General features: G+C 36.8%; 2 protein-coding genes across 2 annotated transcripts in view; one reads left to right on the forward strand and one right to left on the reverse strand.

Moving 5' to 3' along the window:
• AP1S2 (adaptor-related protein complex 1, sigma 2 subunit) overlaps positions 1-8,689 on the forward strand; it is a 56,477-nt gene extending 47,788 nt beyond the window's left edge. The window contains exons 5-6 of the mRNA XM_011940255.1: positions 6,296-6,304; positions 7,127-8,689. Of these exons, the coding sequence (XP_011795645.1) occupies positions 6,296-6,304; positions 7,127-7,174 (57 nt within the window). The 3' untranslated portion in view covers positions 7,175-8,689. The remainder of the gene's footprint in view (positions 1-6,295; positions 6,305-7,126) is intronic.
• A 2,562-nt stretch (positions 8,690-11,251) lies between these two features.
• Positions 11,252-19,048, reverse strand: part of ZRSR2 (zinc finger (CCCH type), RNA-binding motif and serine/arginine rich 2) — a 14,810-nt gene continuing 7,013 nt past the window's right edge. The window contains exons 3-6 of the mRNA XM_011940257.1: positions 18,621-18,834; positions 15,874-15,929; positions 14,206-14,315; positions 11,252-11,757 (exon numbers count right to left, since the gene is read on the reverse strand). Coding sequence (XP_011795647.1) covers positions 11,270-11,757; positions 14,206-14,315; positions 15,874-15,929; positions 18,621-18,834 — 868 coding nt within the window. The 3' untranslated portion in view covers positions 11,252-11,269. The remainder of the gene's footprint in view (positions 11,758-14,205; positions 14,316-15,873; positions 15,930-18,620; positions 18,835-19,048) is intronic.

Below are 19,048 nucleotides of genomic sequence, written 5' to 3' on the forward strand. Positions count from 1 at the left end.
GGAGGCGGAGCTTGCAGTGAGCTGAGATCCGGCCACTGCACTCCAGCCCGGGCAACAGAGCCAGACTCGGTCTCAAAAAAAAAAAAAAAGTATATTGGAAGGGAGAATGGGAATGGAATCAAAATCATTGGTCTTGGATGAGAAGAGTCTTTCTCCTTGGTTTTGTGGTGATAATAGGGTAAAGCTGTAGACTTTTTTTTTTCTTTAATTCATGAGTAAGATGAGCAAAATTGAGAAAGTGTCATTTTCTTGGCCTTGAGAAATGACATTATCTAAAGGAGAATCGTTGGGACTGGGGAGAAGGGGAGGGGTGTATAGCTTGAAGACAGTGTGAGGAGTTGGCAGTAGACTTAGTGGGGAGCAAATTAGTGAGGGGCAAAAAAGATTTCCTGGGATTCAAGGCCCATTTCAGGTTGAAATAATACATTGTCATCCTTATTCAAATAATAGGTTTCCAGAGAACCTGTACTAAGGACAATACGTGGTTTATAGTTGTATAATACAACTAGATTAAAAAATTTTTTTCTTACTGTTTTCATTCTGGCCTTTATTCCCACTTAATTGAAATCACTGGGGTTTTAGTGTTGTAAGAAACTGATAGTTATGCTAAGTATTATATGTGACTGTTTCCTTCAGGTACCCAGGGGAAGAACAAAATAGTAGGCCTAGGCCTGCACAGGGTCCCTTGTGTGCTATGACAGACTTTACTCTCACCCTTCGTAATTCCTAATTGATATAATTTGTATGTGACTCACAAGAGGTACTGGTGGTAAGAGGGCGATTCAGTTACAAGCTGGAGTTTGTAATTGAATCTACTTTCTTTGTATCTGAAAGAAAAATATTTTTGTTAATTATGGGCATATCATTTAGCTAAAAAATTACCTTAAATGTTAAGTGGTCCTTAAGGCATTTATAACGGAATTTTTCAGACCCTAGCAGTCTAAACTGGGAAATTATTTAAAATGTTATTAAAGCAACTTAAAGTGGTAAAAATAATACATTTATTTTTGTGCATTTTAGAGTTTCTTTTCTTCTTGAAGGATGTTTTTCCAATGAGGGGTTTCTCTCTATGAAGAATATTCTCACAATTAATAGATGCTAATTTCTTACTTAAGTACAGTAATATGGATCATTGGCTGTAAAGAATAGTTTGGCTTATCATCAACCCTTTTCTTTCCTAAAAGTGGTAAAAGGTGTGTCAGAGTGTAAGCGGTGGAAATGCCTGGGTGGTCACATTGAGAATTGTTCCTGTAGAATTGTTGGTGTAGTTCATAGTAAGTCTCCTGGGGAGGAATGGTTGCGTACTCGGCCCTATTTGGGAAACCACCTCTTTTAATGAGCATAAGTTCTCGATGGTTGGTTTTTACATAGTATGATAGAAAATTAAGAGAGAAAAGAAAAAGATGAAAAACTATAATATAAAGCCTCAAAGAACTGGTATTGTTTAGTCAAAAGGTTATTTGACAGATTGGTATTATTTAGGCAAAAGGTTATTTGACAGACTTAAACTTTTCTTGTTCTCTCTCCAGAAAACAGAGACTATGTATCACAGCAAGATTTTCATTGGGTTTAAGAAAGCGTACTAGAATACGTGCTGGAGTACTGACATGCATCAAAATGTAGTAGGATATATAAATTCAGTTTGTAATTATAATTTTGTCAAGTTTGTTATTTATATTTTAGCATTACCAGAAAAGTCTAATTACATTAAATCCCAAGGGACAGTCCCAATTACTTCATTAAACTGATATTTTCATAGGGAATTTTGCTTGGATAATGATCCATTATTGGGGCTTATAATTTATTTTTTACACAGAATATGGAAATAGGTTCAGAGGTTCATTGACAAAAAAGCATTCATTAAATACTGTGAATCACTAATGCCATTGATACAGAAGAATTTCCCTATGAAAATTAGAGCTTCTGTAAGAAAATGAAGTAGTTGGGAGTTTAATTTCTTATTAATATGATTTTAACTTGCTGCTTCATACCACTATATTCTGAGTCGGGGGAAAAGGGCAGCTATCTCTTTAAAATATTTAGGAATTCTTTGAGGATTAAAATGTAACTGGCTTTTGTCCTCAGATACTTTCGTAATTAATGGTTGTGTAAGTTTAGGGATTTGTTAGATATTTTTCCTGGAACAGTTTACATGATTTTGTAGTTGAACATTTCAAAGTTTCAACTTGAATAAATATTAAAATGAGGATACTTTAAAGACACTCAGATAAGCAATTTTAAACTTGCTTTCTGATGGGGATATAATCCCTTTGCGAGTCTGAAGGATGATGGGCCCTCTCTCCAGGAAAATTTGTACATCATTTTGTTTCTAATTTCAGGGAACTCTTGGAGCCCCTAGAAGTCCTTCTGTAGACACTCAAATCTGTTTGGAGAGTTCATTAAAATCTGTCTTGAGGATTTTTTAAAAAGTAATATCCTCAGTCTCAGTCAAATTTTTTGCTTTTGTAGGTATAAGTAAACAGTCAAAAACCTTCATTGCTACTTAAAATACCAGATGAGTGACTACTTTTCCACTTTTTATTGGGAAAGATTTTTCTCTAGGTTCTTTAGTTGATATAATACAAATGAACTAATGAATTTAAACACTGGTGGAAGGGGAATATTCTAATTGAATTTTCGGTCAACTCAGTATTGACCAGATGACTTACACTGAAAATCTTTTCATAATATTAGTAATAAATATAGTGTTTTAGGATTTTGTAAAATTTCCAGAGGATGTCTGTCATCAGTTTGAACACTATATATAGTAAAGTTAGAAAAAAATGAATCTAAAGTCTTGGGCATTGCTTAGAAGTTGAATATTCAGCCTTAAACCAAAGAATGAAAGCAAACAGAAACTTAAGTTTTAGTTATCTTTACTGTGAACTAAATGTTCTAGAAATCTGATTGTGTCTGTGTCAGTTTGTATACTGTGTGTAAGAATGTATGCATTTCTTTTGTAGCCACGTCATGAATATTTTAATGTCCCTGTGTACTAAATGACTACTCATCGAGTATGCAGAATTTCACAGAGGAAATAGAATGCTGATATACATATGAAAGAAAATATCCACAGCATGGTGATTTATTATCTTGTATAATAATAGTAGAACATTTCAGAACTAGTACTTTTATGATTGTATTTTTTTCCTGTTCACATTCCAAACTTTTCTGTTTTATTTCATTCTATATGTGATCTTGAATATAGCTCATTCCTCTCTGCAACTGATTTAATCTCATCTTGACAAAATATGACCTAGAAGTGTTTTGAGTAATATTAAATCTTAAACACATACATACTATCATTAATGAACCATCTGTGATTTATAAGAGGAAAACATGACAATCATTAAAATGTTTACCAAAGAAAATATAGCTGAAGTGCTAGGTCAAAATAAGCAGTGCTGTAATATATAGTATGGTTTGGTCTTCAAATATTGAGGTTAAAAAAAGAAACTATTTTGTGTGATTATCTTACAATCTGTATGAGCGAATGTGTTCTAATGTATCACATAAAAGTATATGTGAAAATAATACAAGAAACTAAAATTAATTTGTACCATTATATAACATTTAAGATTAAAACATTCAGTGTTAAGAAATTCTGTAGTGCCACATTTATTGAATCACATTTGTGCTATATAATAATATCAAACAGTCCCTTTAAGAACTTACTAGAGAGCTATGTCTGAAGTCTGTTCTGCAATATCTGTTGCTTAATAACTCTTTCAAAGCATTAATACTGAGTTTATATAGTTCAAAAATTCTAATATTCAGTTTTAATACCTAAATACTTATATTTTACTAGTGATGGCATTCTAATATATTGATTCCTCATTTAAATACTTAATGCTTTGTTAACTGTGGCATTATATTTCTGAATTTTAAAACCTTTAATATTGGTAACTGTTGCATATTCTTTTAATAAAACATACAGCCTATTTTATTATAAAAGGAAAACAATTCATTGTTTATATCTAGCGAGCATAAAGCCTAAGTAAGTTATTAAACAATAATTTCACAAGATGTTCAAATCGATTTACCACTGAAAGAAGATTTATGAAAATGTGTTTTGAACAAACTTAGTATTAGGCAGGTACACAGATAAGATTTTCCATTCTTAACATTCTCACTGTAATGCACTACATTTGAAGCACCTGGATGTGCTATCAAATGGGAAATTTAGCATTATATATTGGAAGCATTGAGAAACATTGGTCTTTCATTTCTATTTTTCCCCTCCTTTCCTCCTCCTGCCCCACAATATGTTATTCATCTGGTTTTAATGCTACATAAATATGCATTGTCTCATGCCTGTTTGTGTTGGATGCCTTGTGCTAAGCTGTAACAAAATGTTGCTTCTTTTGCTATCTGTATACAGCTGCTTGCTTTAAATTAGTAGATTCTGAAATAGCTTTCCTTGCATGTCTAAAATAAAAGTATTGCATGTACTTTGTCTCATGTGAATGACTTTTTTTCTTTTCCATCCCTCATAAAATAACGTTTTATATGTTCATTTTCTAGGCAGATTTTTTAAATTGTGGTTAAAAACACATTAACACAGAATTCACCATCTTACGCAGTTTTAAGTGTACGGTTCAGTTGTGTTAAGTATATTCACATTGTTGTGCAGCAGATCTGCAGGACTTTTTCGTCTTGCAGAACTGAAACTCTATACCCATTAATCAGCAATTCCCCATATCCCCCTCTCCCCCAGCCCCTGGCAACCACAATTCGACTTTCTGTTTCTGTAAATTTTACCACTTTAGATAACAGTTTTTCTCCGTAATTTTGAGCTACAATTTCAGTGTGAACATGTGTAAGTTCCATTTTATATTATCAACACAATTTATTTTAAAACTCTACCTGTACAAGTCTCACAATAATAAAATATGTAAATAATTATTTGAAACTAGGCCTTTTAGAAAGGACAAATATTTTCAATAATGCATATTTGATAAGCAGTATGATTATCTTCAGGAAATGCTATATAAGATTGCAGGCAGTGAGCACATGGGAAAAGTCTGACCAGCTCCAAGGAGTAGCTGTGGGACATTTTTACATGGAGAAGCTGAGAATGTAAACTGTGTAGAATTCAATGGAGGCATTATTTAATTGATACATTCAAGGCTACATGAACTTTTAAACTATTTAACATTACATGGAAATAATTATTTTAAATTTTTTTTGAATATGTGATTTAGATGTCATTCAGTGTATTTAATGCTTAAGGCTAAATATAAATGAAAGAGATTGGCTTACATCAATCACTCTTGGGTGTTATATCATTTCCACTGGACTTTCTTAAAAAACTTAATCATGAAAACTTCAAGACTCACGAGTATAGGAAATAGTATAAAGAACCCTCGTGTACACAATCACTGAGCTTCAAGAACCATCAACCTAATACTGTTTACCCAACCACTCCCCGGATTTTTGCCTCAATATCTTAGAGCAAGTCCTAGACATCTTGTCAGTTTGTCTTTAATACTTCAGTCTGTGTCCCTAACAGATAAAGTACCATGCCCAACAAAATTAACAGGAATTAATAATTAATATCTTGTGCCTGGCTCAGTTTTTCCTAATTGTCTGAAAAATGCTTTTTTATATTTGGTTTGTTAGAATCAGATTCCAACCAAGACTCTCACGTATCTGATTGATGTGTCTTCTAAGTCTCTTTTAATCTTTAACAAGTCTTCTGCTTTATCCCCCCTTGCCATTTTTTTTTAAAAACCAGGTCATTTATGCTGCAGGATGTCTTACCTTATGGATTTGGCCATCGTATTCATGTGGCAATGTTTAGCTGTTCTTATATCCCTCATCTCTGTTTAGATCTGTAACCTGACTAGATTGAGGTTCAATTTGAGGGGGCAAGAATACTTCATAGGTTAGAGTCTTTTTAAAAAAATACCTTTTTCACTAAAGCTGATTTTTACCCATTTTTATTACTATGCAGACATACTAAAAGGTCATCATATGAGCTTTATAAGTAGAATTGGTATATAGTACTTGCATTTAATAATAAATGCTAAATCATTTAGATTTCAATTGTGTAACTATATCACCTAACATTTTGGAGCACTTTCTATAAATTAGGCAGAGCCTTAACTCACTTAATCTCAACATATGAAGGTAAGTACTATTATCCACGTTTTCCAAATAAGGAAACAGACCGTAGAGTTTAAGTAATTTACTTAAGATTACACCATGAAGTGCTTGATTGCAATTAATATTCTAAAGATTTATGGTTTAATATAATTTCTCTTCTCCTTGTTTTGTGCTGTACCATGATTAGGATGCAAAAGTAAGTTTATTACTGGATACCAAAAATGTGTATTATTTTCCCTCATTAAAATACAGTGTTGCCTTTTAATTACAAAATTCGTTGCTAGTAATACCTGAAAGTTGGCCTCCTTGGTCCTTTATTTTGTGATTTGCAAAAAAATCAGCCACTTCGGAAGATTTTTAAATATTTTTTTTCTGGATATGCTTGCTTTGTTTTGAACTCCTTTGACATTTAAAAACCAGTATTGGTTGCTACATAGAATAAAAATGCCTTTGGCCCAGGGCATTCTTTCTATATGTGGCCTCTAGTGATGCCATTGGTTGCACTGGGGAGGTCTGGGAAGATAGCTGTTTCTGAAGACTTGCTGCTGTGGACACAGTTAACTAAAAACTCCAAGAGGAAGACATTTCTATAAATGCATGTGACAAAAAGCATGGAACACAACATTAGGCTAAGAACTGTGGGAACTCGGAGGGAAGAGGTTTTGAATTTTACCACTAAGATAACTTATCTTTCATATATGTGTGAGTAGCAGTGATTTCATAAATTGCCAACTGGTTTGCATTGGGCTTGACTGCTTTTTGCATGACAGCAATGGCATCTAGCACATCGGTAGGTAATTAGCAGGTACTTAATGAATGCTGAAAACGTCCTTTTGTGGTCTCCAATGTTTGGGGCACAAAACCCTAAATAACCAATGACTGTCACTAGTAAAATGCTACAGTGACACAAAATTGCTTTCTTGAGTCTCTAAAACAAGCATGTTCTTCCATGTCAATTTTTCACATTCTCAAGACTCCCTGGATCTGCTTACCAGAGTGTCACATTTTCCCTCCACAGGAAGCTGAAACCCCACGTAGTGTTCTTGAAGAAATTGGACTGACATAACCCTCCTCCCTTGTTGATGACTTCTTGTGGCATTTCACACACTGTAGATGGTCACTCCCTTCATGTCCGTGTTAGCTAATGGTGTAAGATGATGTCTTGTCAGTATTACTGTTTTGCTAAGCCGCTTCATTCATGCCTACACAATTTTTTTAAAGGGAACTTTAGTTAATTAAGTGATAAGGGACTTAAATATGAATTAGAACGGTGCAGAAAAAGATCCTTTTCTGGATATTTTAAGGTTTAAAGGTCAGTTTCTCTTAATCTGATTATGTGCACATATGAAAATGGCACATATACATGTAAAATCAATCAGGCAGTATACATTTATTATTGCATTTGACAAAGGAAACTCTTAAATTATAATGTGAAACCTGGTTTTATGAAACCAAAGACTAGTGCAGCATTTCAGTATATGCAAAAAAAAAAAAAAAAAAAGGGAATTGACATGTCACATATCAAATGAATGGAAACTTAACTTCGTTGAAACTTTAAAAAGCAAATTTACTCCAAAGACTTGTATTGGAAATTACATACTTTTTTTTTTTTTAAAGGAATACAGATTATTTTTAATGACTAAATTGGAATACTTCTTACACTAAAAATTATTTCTTAGGCATTCTGAATCTGGGATGAGAAACAGGATTGTTTCACAATAGTAAGCACATAATTTTTAAGGCCAAGGCACATTCGACTCCTGAGATGAATTTTTTGTGGTCATAATCACATACTTAGTTGAGTTGTTTTTGATGCCCCAAAATAAAGTGAGAATGTTAATTTTCCAGGAATTCTTCATAACAGTATCTTACAAAAAACGTGTTGCTGTCTTCACAGTGTTATGTGTAAAGTCATTGTTTAAAGCATGAATGTTCCCTCTGGGGTATTTGTTAAAGCCAAATTTATTTTGCTTCCCTCCACTTAGAAGTGCTGCACACTTCACAGCAACTTCCTTTCTTTCCATGGCACTGCCTAGTTAACAGAAGTCTTATAAAAATTTAAAAAGACACGTTTCATATAAAAAAGTGAGAGTTAAATGAGGTAAAATGGCATTAGTTGGCTCTATTTTTTAAAGCTATATAATTGTTCAGCGTCACTTTTCTAAGTACCTGTACATATCTAAACATGTCTTCACGGTTTATATTTTCACTTGTATATGCTGGGCTGGATTAAGCTTTGTTGTGATTGTGACCAATATTCAGGCCACGTGAGCACTGTCTTATCACATCGCCAATTAGTTGTAATAAATGTTCAACGTACAAACACTGGAGTGTGTTTTTATCTCTTTCCAAGTTTGTCAAACTATGGAGAGCTGCTGAAGGAAGAACTGCTAATTTTTTTTTCAGTAAAATGTTGAAAATTCCCCTCCATTTGAATATGGTGGTGGTTATAAGCACACAAGATACATGGTGGAAGATCTAAGGAGTCTTCATGTACTTCATTAAAAAATAACGTGGATTCCATGCTACTGAGAGCTTATCTACACATTTATTTTCAATAAATGCTGCTTTTAAAATCTTGATGCAGTTGACTTTTCTACTCTTTCTGAATGAACAACTTAGATTATTACTCAAAAGGTATTTCAGATCAACTGGATTCCTCTTACCCCCTTGTGAACTGAAGGTGCTAGCACATGCAACAGAAAGGGACTAATATTTGCAGACTGTACTACCTAATCTATGCAACAAATCAAATATATGGTTATCATGATAGTTAAGGGACCTCCTATTACTACAGATAGGAAATGTTACATTCTAAAACTGGGATATTTAAGAAGGAGGCAGGAACTACCATCAAATTAAGTTGCTAGTTTATTGGAAAAAAAGACATTTATAGGTTTAAAAAGCCTCCAGCATGCAGCTAGCTCTTCACTGAAAACAGGCCTGTGGGCTTCTGCCAGCAATGTATAGTTGGAATTTTTGAAACATAAATAGTCATCAGGCAATATATACAAAAAACATTAATAAATGTTCAAGATGGACATGTATCAGGATAATGAACCAGTCAGTGGTTTAAAAACTTCCTGCCCTTCTACCCTGCCTATTAATATTTGAGGGGAAAGTCATCAACATCTCAGTTGTCTTGAGCTCAAGATGGTGGTGGTTTTCTTTCTTATCTCCATGATCTATTAAGACTTCAGCTTTGCAGACCACATTTAATTGCATATATCTTGACTGTATTTACAAAAGTATTAAAAAATAATGAATTTAATGATAATTACTCGGCGTTACTGAAATCAGTAGATAGTTCTAGGTCAATCATTTTCAGGGTGAAGCAGGCATTTAGAGTCTGGAACAAATCCAACTTTTTAAAGTGAAATTATCCTGGACCACATGCATGATTTCTTTTATTGACTACACATTAAAGAACTCTCATCCTTAACAGATATCATGCAGAAATCCCAATTTTGAGGAAACTTTCTTCCTATTTAAATTTCGTTAACGTTTCAGTATTTTATGTATGTTTTAAATCCTTATTCCCAAATCTCAAATTGACAAATGTCACATACTCCAAAATTCAAGATCCCAAGTATGTCAATAGAAAGAAAGTTACAAAAAATAGATAAAGCTGGGGAGCATCTTATTTATGATCTGAAATCTAGGTATAATATTTTGCCCGAAGCTTTTCTGCATTAGGTTCTATTCTCTGACCATTCTGTTATGATTTTTTATACCAGGATTGCTTTAACACTAGGCATATTTAGTACCAATGACCCTAATATTCCTGGAAATGACAAAAATAAACTTTACTCCTATATAAAGAACTTTCTAACACACTATTTTAAAAAGTACACCATGACGGACCCCAGCTGAAGAGTAGGAGGAAGAAAATGGACTTTGCCCATCAGTACTTTAAAACTGAGAAAGTGACCTTTAAAGCAAAAAAAGCTGTTCAGCTATTACATACAGACAAATCCAATAGATTATTAATAAAAGGCAAACAAGCAGGGCGCAGTGGCGCTTACCTGGTAATCTCAGCTATTCTGGAGGCTGAAGCCAAGAGGATCCTTGAGCCCAGGAGTTTGAGGCTATAGTGCACAATGATCATGTGAACAGCCACTGCACTCCAGCCTGGGCAACATAGCAAGACCCTGTCTCTAAAAAAAGGGGTAGGGGGCAAACAAGAATCAAAAAACATTAAATATGTGAACACATAAAATTTATCAAATTGGTAAGGATTAAAATTACTTAGCATTGTGGGAGCAGTGAAGTTTATTGTTGACATAATTTTTTTTGTAGTCTTCTGGCAGGCAACTTGGAAATATTTTAGTATTCATCTCCTTGATACAATTTATCCTAAGGAAATGATCAAAAATATGTGGAAGTATTTAAGAAAATCCATCACAGGATTGTTTTCAGCACAGGATTCTTTAATAGTACAAAATTAAAAATCTAACAATGAGGATATGGTTGAAAAAACTGATAGATCCATATTGTGCAGTGAATAAAACGAAGAATAGGGCTTGATGAAATATGACAATGCTTCTTGTGAATAAAAGCATATTCAACTGCATTCATATATGTTCTTTGTATAAAAAGATGTGTACATAGGGCTGGCTGTGGTGGCTCACACCTATAATCCCAGCCCTTTGGGAAGACAAGGTGGGAGGATCACTTGAGCCCAGGAGTTCAAGACCAGCTTGAGCAACATGGCAAAACGCTGTCTCCACAAAAAAATGTTTAAAAATTAGCCAGGTGTGGTGGTGTGCACCTTGTAGTCTCAGCTACTTGGGTGGCTGAGGTGGGAAGGTCACCTGAGCCCGAGAGTTTGAGGCTGCAGTGAGCTATGATCATGTCACTGCTCGTGAGAAGCTATCTCTAAAAAAGAAAAAAGTGTACACACTAAAACAATGCTCCGATGTTTAGTTCTCTCTCAGGGTTAGGATTACAAGTAATTTTCATGTTGTTATTTATGTATTTTATGTTTTCTATACTAACCATACTTCATGATTATAAGAGAATAAAAAATATTTTTAAACAGAATCCCAGGCTACATAGGGTTCAGCCAGACTTGCAAACCCATTTGCGTTCATAGCCTTCTATCCGAGCATGTAGCAACCATAATAAATAAGATACACAATCATTTAAGAACAAAACTAGTTTATTTAGATTTGGGACTCTGAACAGTTCTGTCTTTATTACCCGACCTCCTCCTGCCACGACTTCGGGACCTAGAGGAACTTTGGCTCCAGCTGCGGCGGCTCCTGCGGCTCCGGCTCCGGCTGCCCCGGCCGCGGCTGCGGTCCCTATTTCTTCCTCTGCTTCGTGAATTGTGCCTCTCCCGACTCTTTGATGTGCGTTTGTGAGATTTCTTCCCCCTGTGACTACTCCTTTTCCTCTCGGATTCCCCATTTCTTTTGTAGGAGTGGTCTGGACTAGGGTTTCTCCTTCCCCGCAGCCTGCTGTAGTAGTCATCGTGGTGACCCATCCTCTCCCTCCTTTCGGAGTTCTTCCCAAAGGAGGAGCCAGTCCGATCTGGAGACAAGTAGATGTCTCTATTGGCTTCCCAGAATTCATTGTTGGGATTTCTGAACACATGAAGAAAGTTGCAGTGCTTTCCTCTTGGACACTGTTGTATTTCAAATAACCCTGCAGGGCACAGTGATGAAACAGCACTTATCACGGCATATTCTGAAGATGCTACTTTATCCTTTTCAGAAGGTACATTTCTGATGTTTGGATATGCTAGAACTATTGTCTACTGTGTATTATGTAAAAGGGGCTTACATAAATTGATGTCATAATTTGGTTCCCACAATTTCAAACATGCTCTAACAAGTGACACTCTGAAAGGTAACAAATCAGAAGTTTTCATTAAGCAGAATAGCCCATGCCCCTACTGGATTATGGTGCAGACTGCAACTGAACAAATGGTGGCCACGTTATCTTTTCCAGGTTTCACCTTCCCACTGATTGACAATTTTGATCCCTGATTAACATCAAATAGCCAGCTCTTTGGGTCCCTGTGGTAGCATGGTTTGATGGCATGGAGGTGACAGGCCAGAACCACTGGTCAAAAGAGAAGGCCTGGCCAGTCGTGGTGGCTCACACTTATAATCTAACACTTTGGGAGGCTGAGGCGGGCAGATCACCTGAGGTCAGGAGTCTGAGACCAGCCTGGCCAACATGGCGAAACCCCACCTCTACTAAAAATACAAAAATTAGCTGGGCGTGGTGGCAGGCGCTTGTAATTCCAGCTACTCAGGAGGCTGAGGCATGAGAATCACTTAAACCCAGGAGGTGGAGGTTGCAGTGAGCCGAAATCATGCCACTGCACTCCAGCCTGGGTGACAGAGTGAGACTCACTCTCAAAAAACAAACAAAAAAACAAAAGAGAAGGCCTATTAAACATGGAGGAGTCTATATTTTGTTTACACTTTATAAGATTATAAACATTACACTAATGCTTCAAATTCACTAAATGCTTTTAATACAGAAGACTCCTATCAAAGATAAAATCTATTCGAACAATTTTGAGATCTTTGGGGTTCTCAAACGTTTTTTAAAAGCAGTAATAAATTCCCCAGATATGCACAACAGTTAGAAGTGAAATACCTCCATACCACACACTATAGACAAAAATTAACTCAAACTGCATCCAAGACCTAAATGTTAAGAAATGAACTATGACTCAAAAGAAAACATACAAGTCAATCTTTGTGACCCTGGGCTAAGCAATGTCATCCTAGATGTGACACCAAAAGCACAAACAAAAAAATAGGTAAATTGAACTTCATCAAAATTTAAAACTTGTATTTTGAAAGAACACGAAGTGAAAAGACAACCTACAAAATGGGAGAAAATATCTGCAAATCATATTTGTGACCAGGTACTTGTATGGAGAATATACCAAGAACTCTTACAACTCAATAATAAAAAGACAAAGAGCCTAGTTAGAAAATGGGCAAAGGATCCAAACAGACATCTCCCCAAAGACAAACAAATGGCCAATAATGAGAAGATGCTCAGTATCTTTAGTCAATAAGGAAAAAATGAAGCTTTTTTTTTTTTTTTTTAATGAAATAGTCCCCTGCTTTGGAGGAGTCAAGGCCACACTCAGAAGCTCCTCACTGAAATCACACTGGATTCCCAGGAAGGAACTGACAAAAGTAACTGCCTTTATGGAGTGAACAATTCCATCTCTTTCTTCCCCCGAGTCTTTAAACTTCAAGTGTAATGGTTCTTCTAGTTTCCCTTAGCAAAGAATCCTAAAATCTTTCTTTTCCCTTCATAAATGGTTTCAAAATGACAGCATCCAGGAAGACAAGCTTGCCAAAGATTCTGTTAAGCAGGCATGTGTAGAGCAAAGAAACATAAGTAAAGGGTAAGATAAGTGCTCCCCAGAGGCATTTAGAGTTCATCTGTTTTCACCTGGGGAACAGCCCACTGAGAGAAGTCACAACATAACGAGGCCTTCAAAACTGCTGGCTGCTCTCTGCACAAGACTGGATCATTTTCTGATTGGGTTGCCACTGTCCGACGTCAGTCTGACTGCATGCATGTTTAACTGATCCCAAGCCTACAATTAGCCTCTAGGGCACAGAAGCATGTATTCCAAGTAAGGCAGGAAATGCTATGGGTAAGGTAATGTAGGTGGTGATGACAGAAGATTCATTAGGGATAAAGATGGAAAGAAAGAAAGAAACAAAGAAACAAACAGCTCAAGTGAGGTGAGCCAATGAATAGAAAATACCTCTGAAACTGCAACAAGGGAAATGGGGCTTCCACAGACGTAACTCCTTAGGCTTCCTGATTTGTCAGACACAGAGCCCGGGACTGAAGACTGGAAGACCGGAATTCTAGCCCCAGCTCTGTCACCAATACGTTGTGACCTCAATCACTTCATCTATCAAGTGACTCATGAGGTCGGTTACAGATCTAAACTGTGGTGTTCTTTCTATAAAGTTCTCTGCTCATCTACTGTGTGAGGCAAAAAGCTATGCCTCACCACTTTAAAATACTGGGTTTTCCCCAAAGAGTATCCCTTTATATAGCAGTGGAACAATTGAGGAAAAAAATCATCACTTTGTCTTTTACCACAAATCGCCATTTTCCACCGGGTCACTGGGCAGAATTCACACTGCAGCTGTCGCCCCGCATACCATCGCCCGTTGAACAGAGAAAGGGCTGCTTGGCATTCTTCTTCCCTTTAAACCAAAAATCAAATGATACGCTTTACAGTAACTTCCTGATATGCAGATTAGCCCGACTATTAACTAATCCCGTTATTAATTTATTGTAGGACCACCAAGTTCACTGATTTTGTACCTAGGGAAGAGTCATTAAAATATTCAAGCTCCCGAAGCTCACAGTTTATTCAGGAACCCTTTTTACTAACCCTCGGAGAGGTTTCAATGCATGGAAATTGGCTTGAATGAAAGCTTCTTAATCCAAAAGACTGGACCACTAAAAATGCAGAAGTGTTTTCCACTGTTAGGGCCTATTCTTTCTCAGATAGGATTGCTGTTCTTCTTATTACGCTGGTTAATTTAACCCATTAGCCATAGTATGGCCTAGGCAAACAGCAAGATAAGCAGAAATGATACAGTAATTGCTCTCTTAGCTGGTCAAATGCACACTAAGATGATTTTGGGCTTCAATCTCTGGCTCTTTCACTATAAATGCTTTTATGTTCTCTATTCTAGTTATCCCTTTTTAGTTTGTATTTTAATTATTAAAATTATGAGTAATAATATAACCACATTGTAAAACATTCAAAGCTATGTAAATATACAAAGAATGAAATATAAATGTATTATTTTTTCTTTTTGAGATGGAGTCTCACTCTCGCTCTTTCCCCCAGGCTAGAGTGCAGTGGTATAGTCATACCTCACTGCAGCCTCGACCTCCTGGGCTCAAGTGATCCTCCTGCCTCAGCCTCACAAATAGCTGAGACTGCCAGCACATGCCACCACATTCGACTAATTGTTTTATTTTTTGTAGAGATGAGGTCTCTCTTCAAGTGATTCTCCTGTTTCAGCCTCCCGAGTAGCTGGGATTACAGGTGGCTGCCACCACACCTGGCTAATTTTTTGTATTTTTAGTAGAGATGGGGTTTTGCCATGTTAACCAGGCTGGTCTTGAACTCCTGGCCTCAAGTGATCCTCCCACTTCAGCCTCCAAAAGTGTTGGGATGACAGGTGTGAGCTACCATGCCCAGCTTATGTTATTTTCACATCCATTCTAGATTTCTGTTTCAACTCTTAATATTTAAGTTTTAAATATTTAGATTTATGTAAATTTTAATTTTATTTAAATATTTTAAAATATATGAAAGCTGGGCCAAGTGCGGTGGCTCATGCCTGTAATCCCAGTACTTTGGGGGGCTGAGGCAGGTGGATCGCCGGAGGTCAGGAGTTCAAGATCAGCCTGGTCATCATGGTAAAACCCCATCTCTACTAAAAATACAAAAAATTAGCCAGGCGTGGTGGCAGGCACTTGTAATCCCAGCTACTCAGGAGGCCGAGGCAGGAGAATCACTTGAACCTGGGAGGTGGAGGTTGCAGTGAGCTGAGACCACGCCATTGCACTCTAGCCTGGGCAACAAGAGCGAAACTCCATCTCAAAAAAAATAAAATAAAAATAAAAATATTAGAAATAAAATATATGAAAGTTATATATCCAGTGGAAAAATCCCAGACATCAACAGAAACAGAACAACAAACTGTGACAAATCAGGAAGACATTCACAAGCAGAATACTTACGACTGGTACTGAACATATACATTGCCCCTCAGGTGAGGTTCCAAATTGCAGCTGACCTAGGGAGCAATGAAGAATGCTATCATAAAAAATTCCGGAAAAGAAACCAGCCATTCATCAAATGTTTGTCCAGGCTAACATTCCCCAAAGCAGTTACCAATCAAAGATTCCAAAATAGAGATACTAGCTGACTCTGGCATCTGTTTAAGGCGTCCTTGGCACATGGCAATGTGCCTGATCCCTGTTAGTCCAGGTCTGTTTTTTCCCACAAATATGAAATGTTTCACACATCCATAAAAATACAGAAGATATCAATCAGCCTATATATACACTACCCAGATTTAACACTAACGTTTTCCACTTTTGAATGAGAATTTTTACATATGTAAAACATTCAAGACCCAGTTGAAGCCCTTCTATCCCATTCTTCTCCCTCCTCCATCACAAAGGTGAACACTTTCCACAGGTTGAGTGTAGCCTTCACATTCCAAACACAAATACACATATTACATACATAGACCTACACAGACACAAATACAAATACACAGATACAGGCATATATACATATACCATATGCATGCCAAAACCCACACATATGTATCATACATATAAATGTCTATTATCTATAATGGGTATACACATATTTATGTATACATATGCAAAGAAACAGGTAATATGTATTGATAAACAACATAGTGTTGCTTTGTATGTTTTAAAATTTTATAGAAATAGTATTTATTCCATATTCTTTTTTCAAGATATAGTCACATAGACTTAACTACTGTATACTGGATATACCAAAAAATAATACTTATCCACTCCTCTAGAATGATGGTTTTTCAAGATGCTTCCAATTGTTCATCCACAAACAGTACTGCAGTCAGCATTCTTAAACAGGTCTCTGTGGGTATCAAGATCTCTCTACTGTGCATAGCCAATTTATAGATTACACGTACCTTCACTAGGTATTGACAAACTGCTCTCTGAAGTGGTTTTACTAATGTACACATCCTCATCTACTCTTGGTATTAATAGAATTTATAATTTTTTGCCTGATAGGTGTGAATATCATCCCATTTTCATATGTACTGTTCCTATTACTAGTTAGGTTAAATATTTGATCGTTTGCCTTCAACAATGACAAATCTGATTTGCTTTTATATAATAGTATATAAAAAGGTCCTCAAATATTCATACTAGTGTTTAGCATTTATGTTCAAAATGAATCTATAATTTTACAAATTTGTCCCAGAGTATTTTCTTAGGGTATCTAAAAACGAGCGGGATCCATACTCAATGACAATTTGTAATACCACCCTTAGAAGGAAGAATAAAAGGCCTCGGGAGTGCATGTCAGCTGTGCAAGCTAGGGTGCGAGAACTCGAAACAAAAGAAAAAATACGTTGTGGTGGTTGTGGTTTGTGGGTGCAGCCTGTTGCAAGTAAGGGTGCAATTTCCATTAACTACTCTGAAGTTCTGAAAGCAGCCCTCCCACTACCACTTCACAGAAGCAGTATAATCAAGAAACCCTACGAGGAAAACCGCTGATGTAATCCAGTCCCCTCACTTTCAGGATAAGGAAAAGGCAGGAAGAAGTGGCAAGGCCAGTCAAACCACATGGCCTCCTTGTCCAATGTTTCTAACATGGTATTGTGTGGGTGTGATCAGGCAGTTCCACTTCAGCAGTTATTGCTTGTGCTGACAAGTAGTGTGAAGACAGAAAGGCATATGCCCCAGAAACAAAAGGCTAAGGAGGAAAAAAAAATAAAAAAGAATTTTTAAAAAGATTGAAATCAGTTGATAGAAATATAGCCTTCAATGTCAGGAATATCTTTGTTTTTTGGGGGGTGTTCCAACTTTTCATCATCATTTGCAACTTGCAGGAAAAAATTCACAGTATTATTCCTGTCTTTTCCCAAATTATGGGACAATTTCCCTGCCTTACCATAACCAAGGCATTCCAGTTCAGATCTGACGAAATCACAGACAAGGCAGGAAGCTTCACCCTGTTAGAATTCAACGAATGGGTCCTGGGAGCAGCAGAGATTACATCTGGCCTTACCCTTGCATTAAGGAATATTTTAAAATAATTATGTGTCATCTGAATGCCTTTTCCACCAACTATGCTGCATCACAGACCATGGTTTGTATAATATTATATTCAGTTTTGAAAGTATCTAATGAATAAAAAGAATGTAAAAAAAGCAGTGGAGGAGGTGGTGGAATCTAGGTTTACGTGGTTTATGTTCCTGTGTGGCTCCAGAAGAAAGAACATACACCTTGGGTGGAAGCTAAGCTGGTACTGTCAACACAATGAACCAACAAACTTAGTGAGTGAAGTTGTGTCACACTGTACATGGAAGCCACCTACAGAGGAAGGAAGGGAAGGCACCGTTTGTCACATGCAGCTTCTAAGTGAAGGACTGGATGGCTATGTGCAGGGGACCTGATACAGAGAATGCATGTGCTGGAAAAGAACTGGAGCACAAAGCTACCAAATAAATGAAAGATCCTTTGCAATCTAGACCCCTAGCATTCAGGAAATACCATGCTAATACATGTTTATGATTTCATGTGGTATTGACGCGACATTGGCAACGAGGTAGGGGGTGGAAAGAGAGAAAGAGGGAAGTCACAGTGACAGAGTGTCAGCATGCCTGACCCCAGCTGAGCCTGTGTCCCAGCTCTCTTGGGCCATTAAGTACTGCAGGGTGAAGCAAACGAGTCCCCTCCTCCACACGCATGCCCACCTTGAACTGAATCACTTTCCCCACGTTCTTGAACTCGGGCAACACATCCTCATAGAAATCTAGGAACTGCTGGTAGGTTTCCTCCTCGCTGTACTCCAGGCTTGCATCAGGGTCATAGTCATCCCTTCTGCACTGCTCCATTCCAAATGTTGTAAACATGCTCTTAATAAGAAGGGTAGGACTGGATGTTGGGAAATTATGTTTACGTGAACATCTGCATATGAAAGAAAAATTTAAATTCACTAGACCAATAGTTGAAAATTACACACAAAACACCTGCTTTAGACTAGGCGTGGTGGTTCACGCCTGTAATCCCAACACTTTGGGAGGCCGAGGCGGGCGAATCACCTGAGGTCCAGAGTTTGAGACCAGCCTGGCTAACATGGTAAAACCCCAATTCTACTAAAAATACAAAAAATTAGCCGGGC

The sequence above is a fragment of the Colobus angolensis genome, unplaced genomic scaffold (genome assembly GCF_000951035.1).
Source record: "Colobus angolensis palliatus isolate OR3802 unplaced genomic scaffold, Cang.pa_1.0 Scaffold188, whole genome shotgun sequence".
NCBI lineage: Eukaryota > Metazoa > Chordata > Mammalia > Primates > Cercopithecidae > Colobus > Colobus angolensis.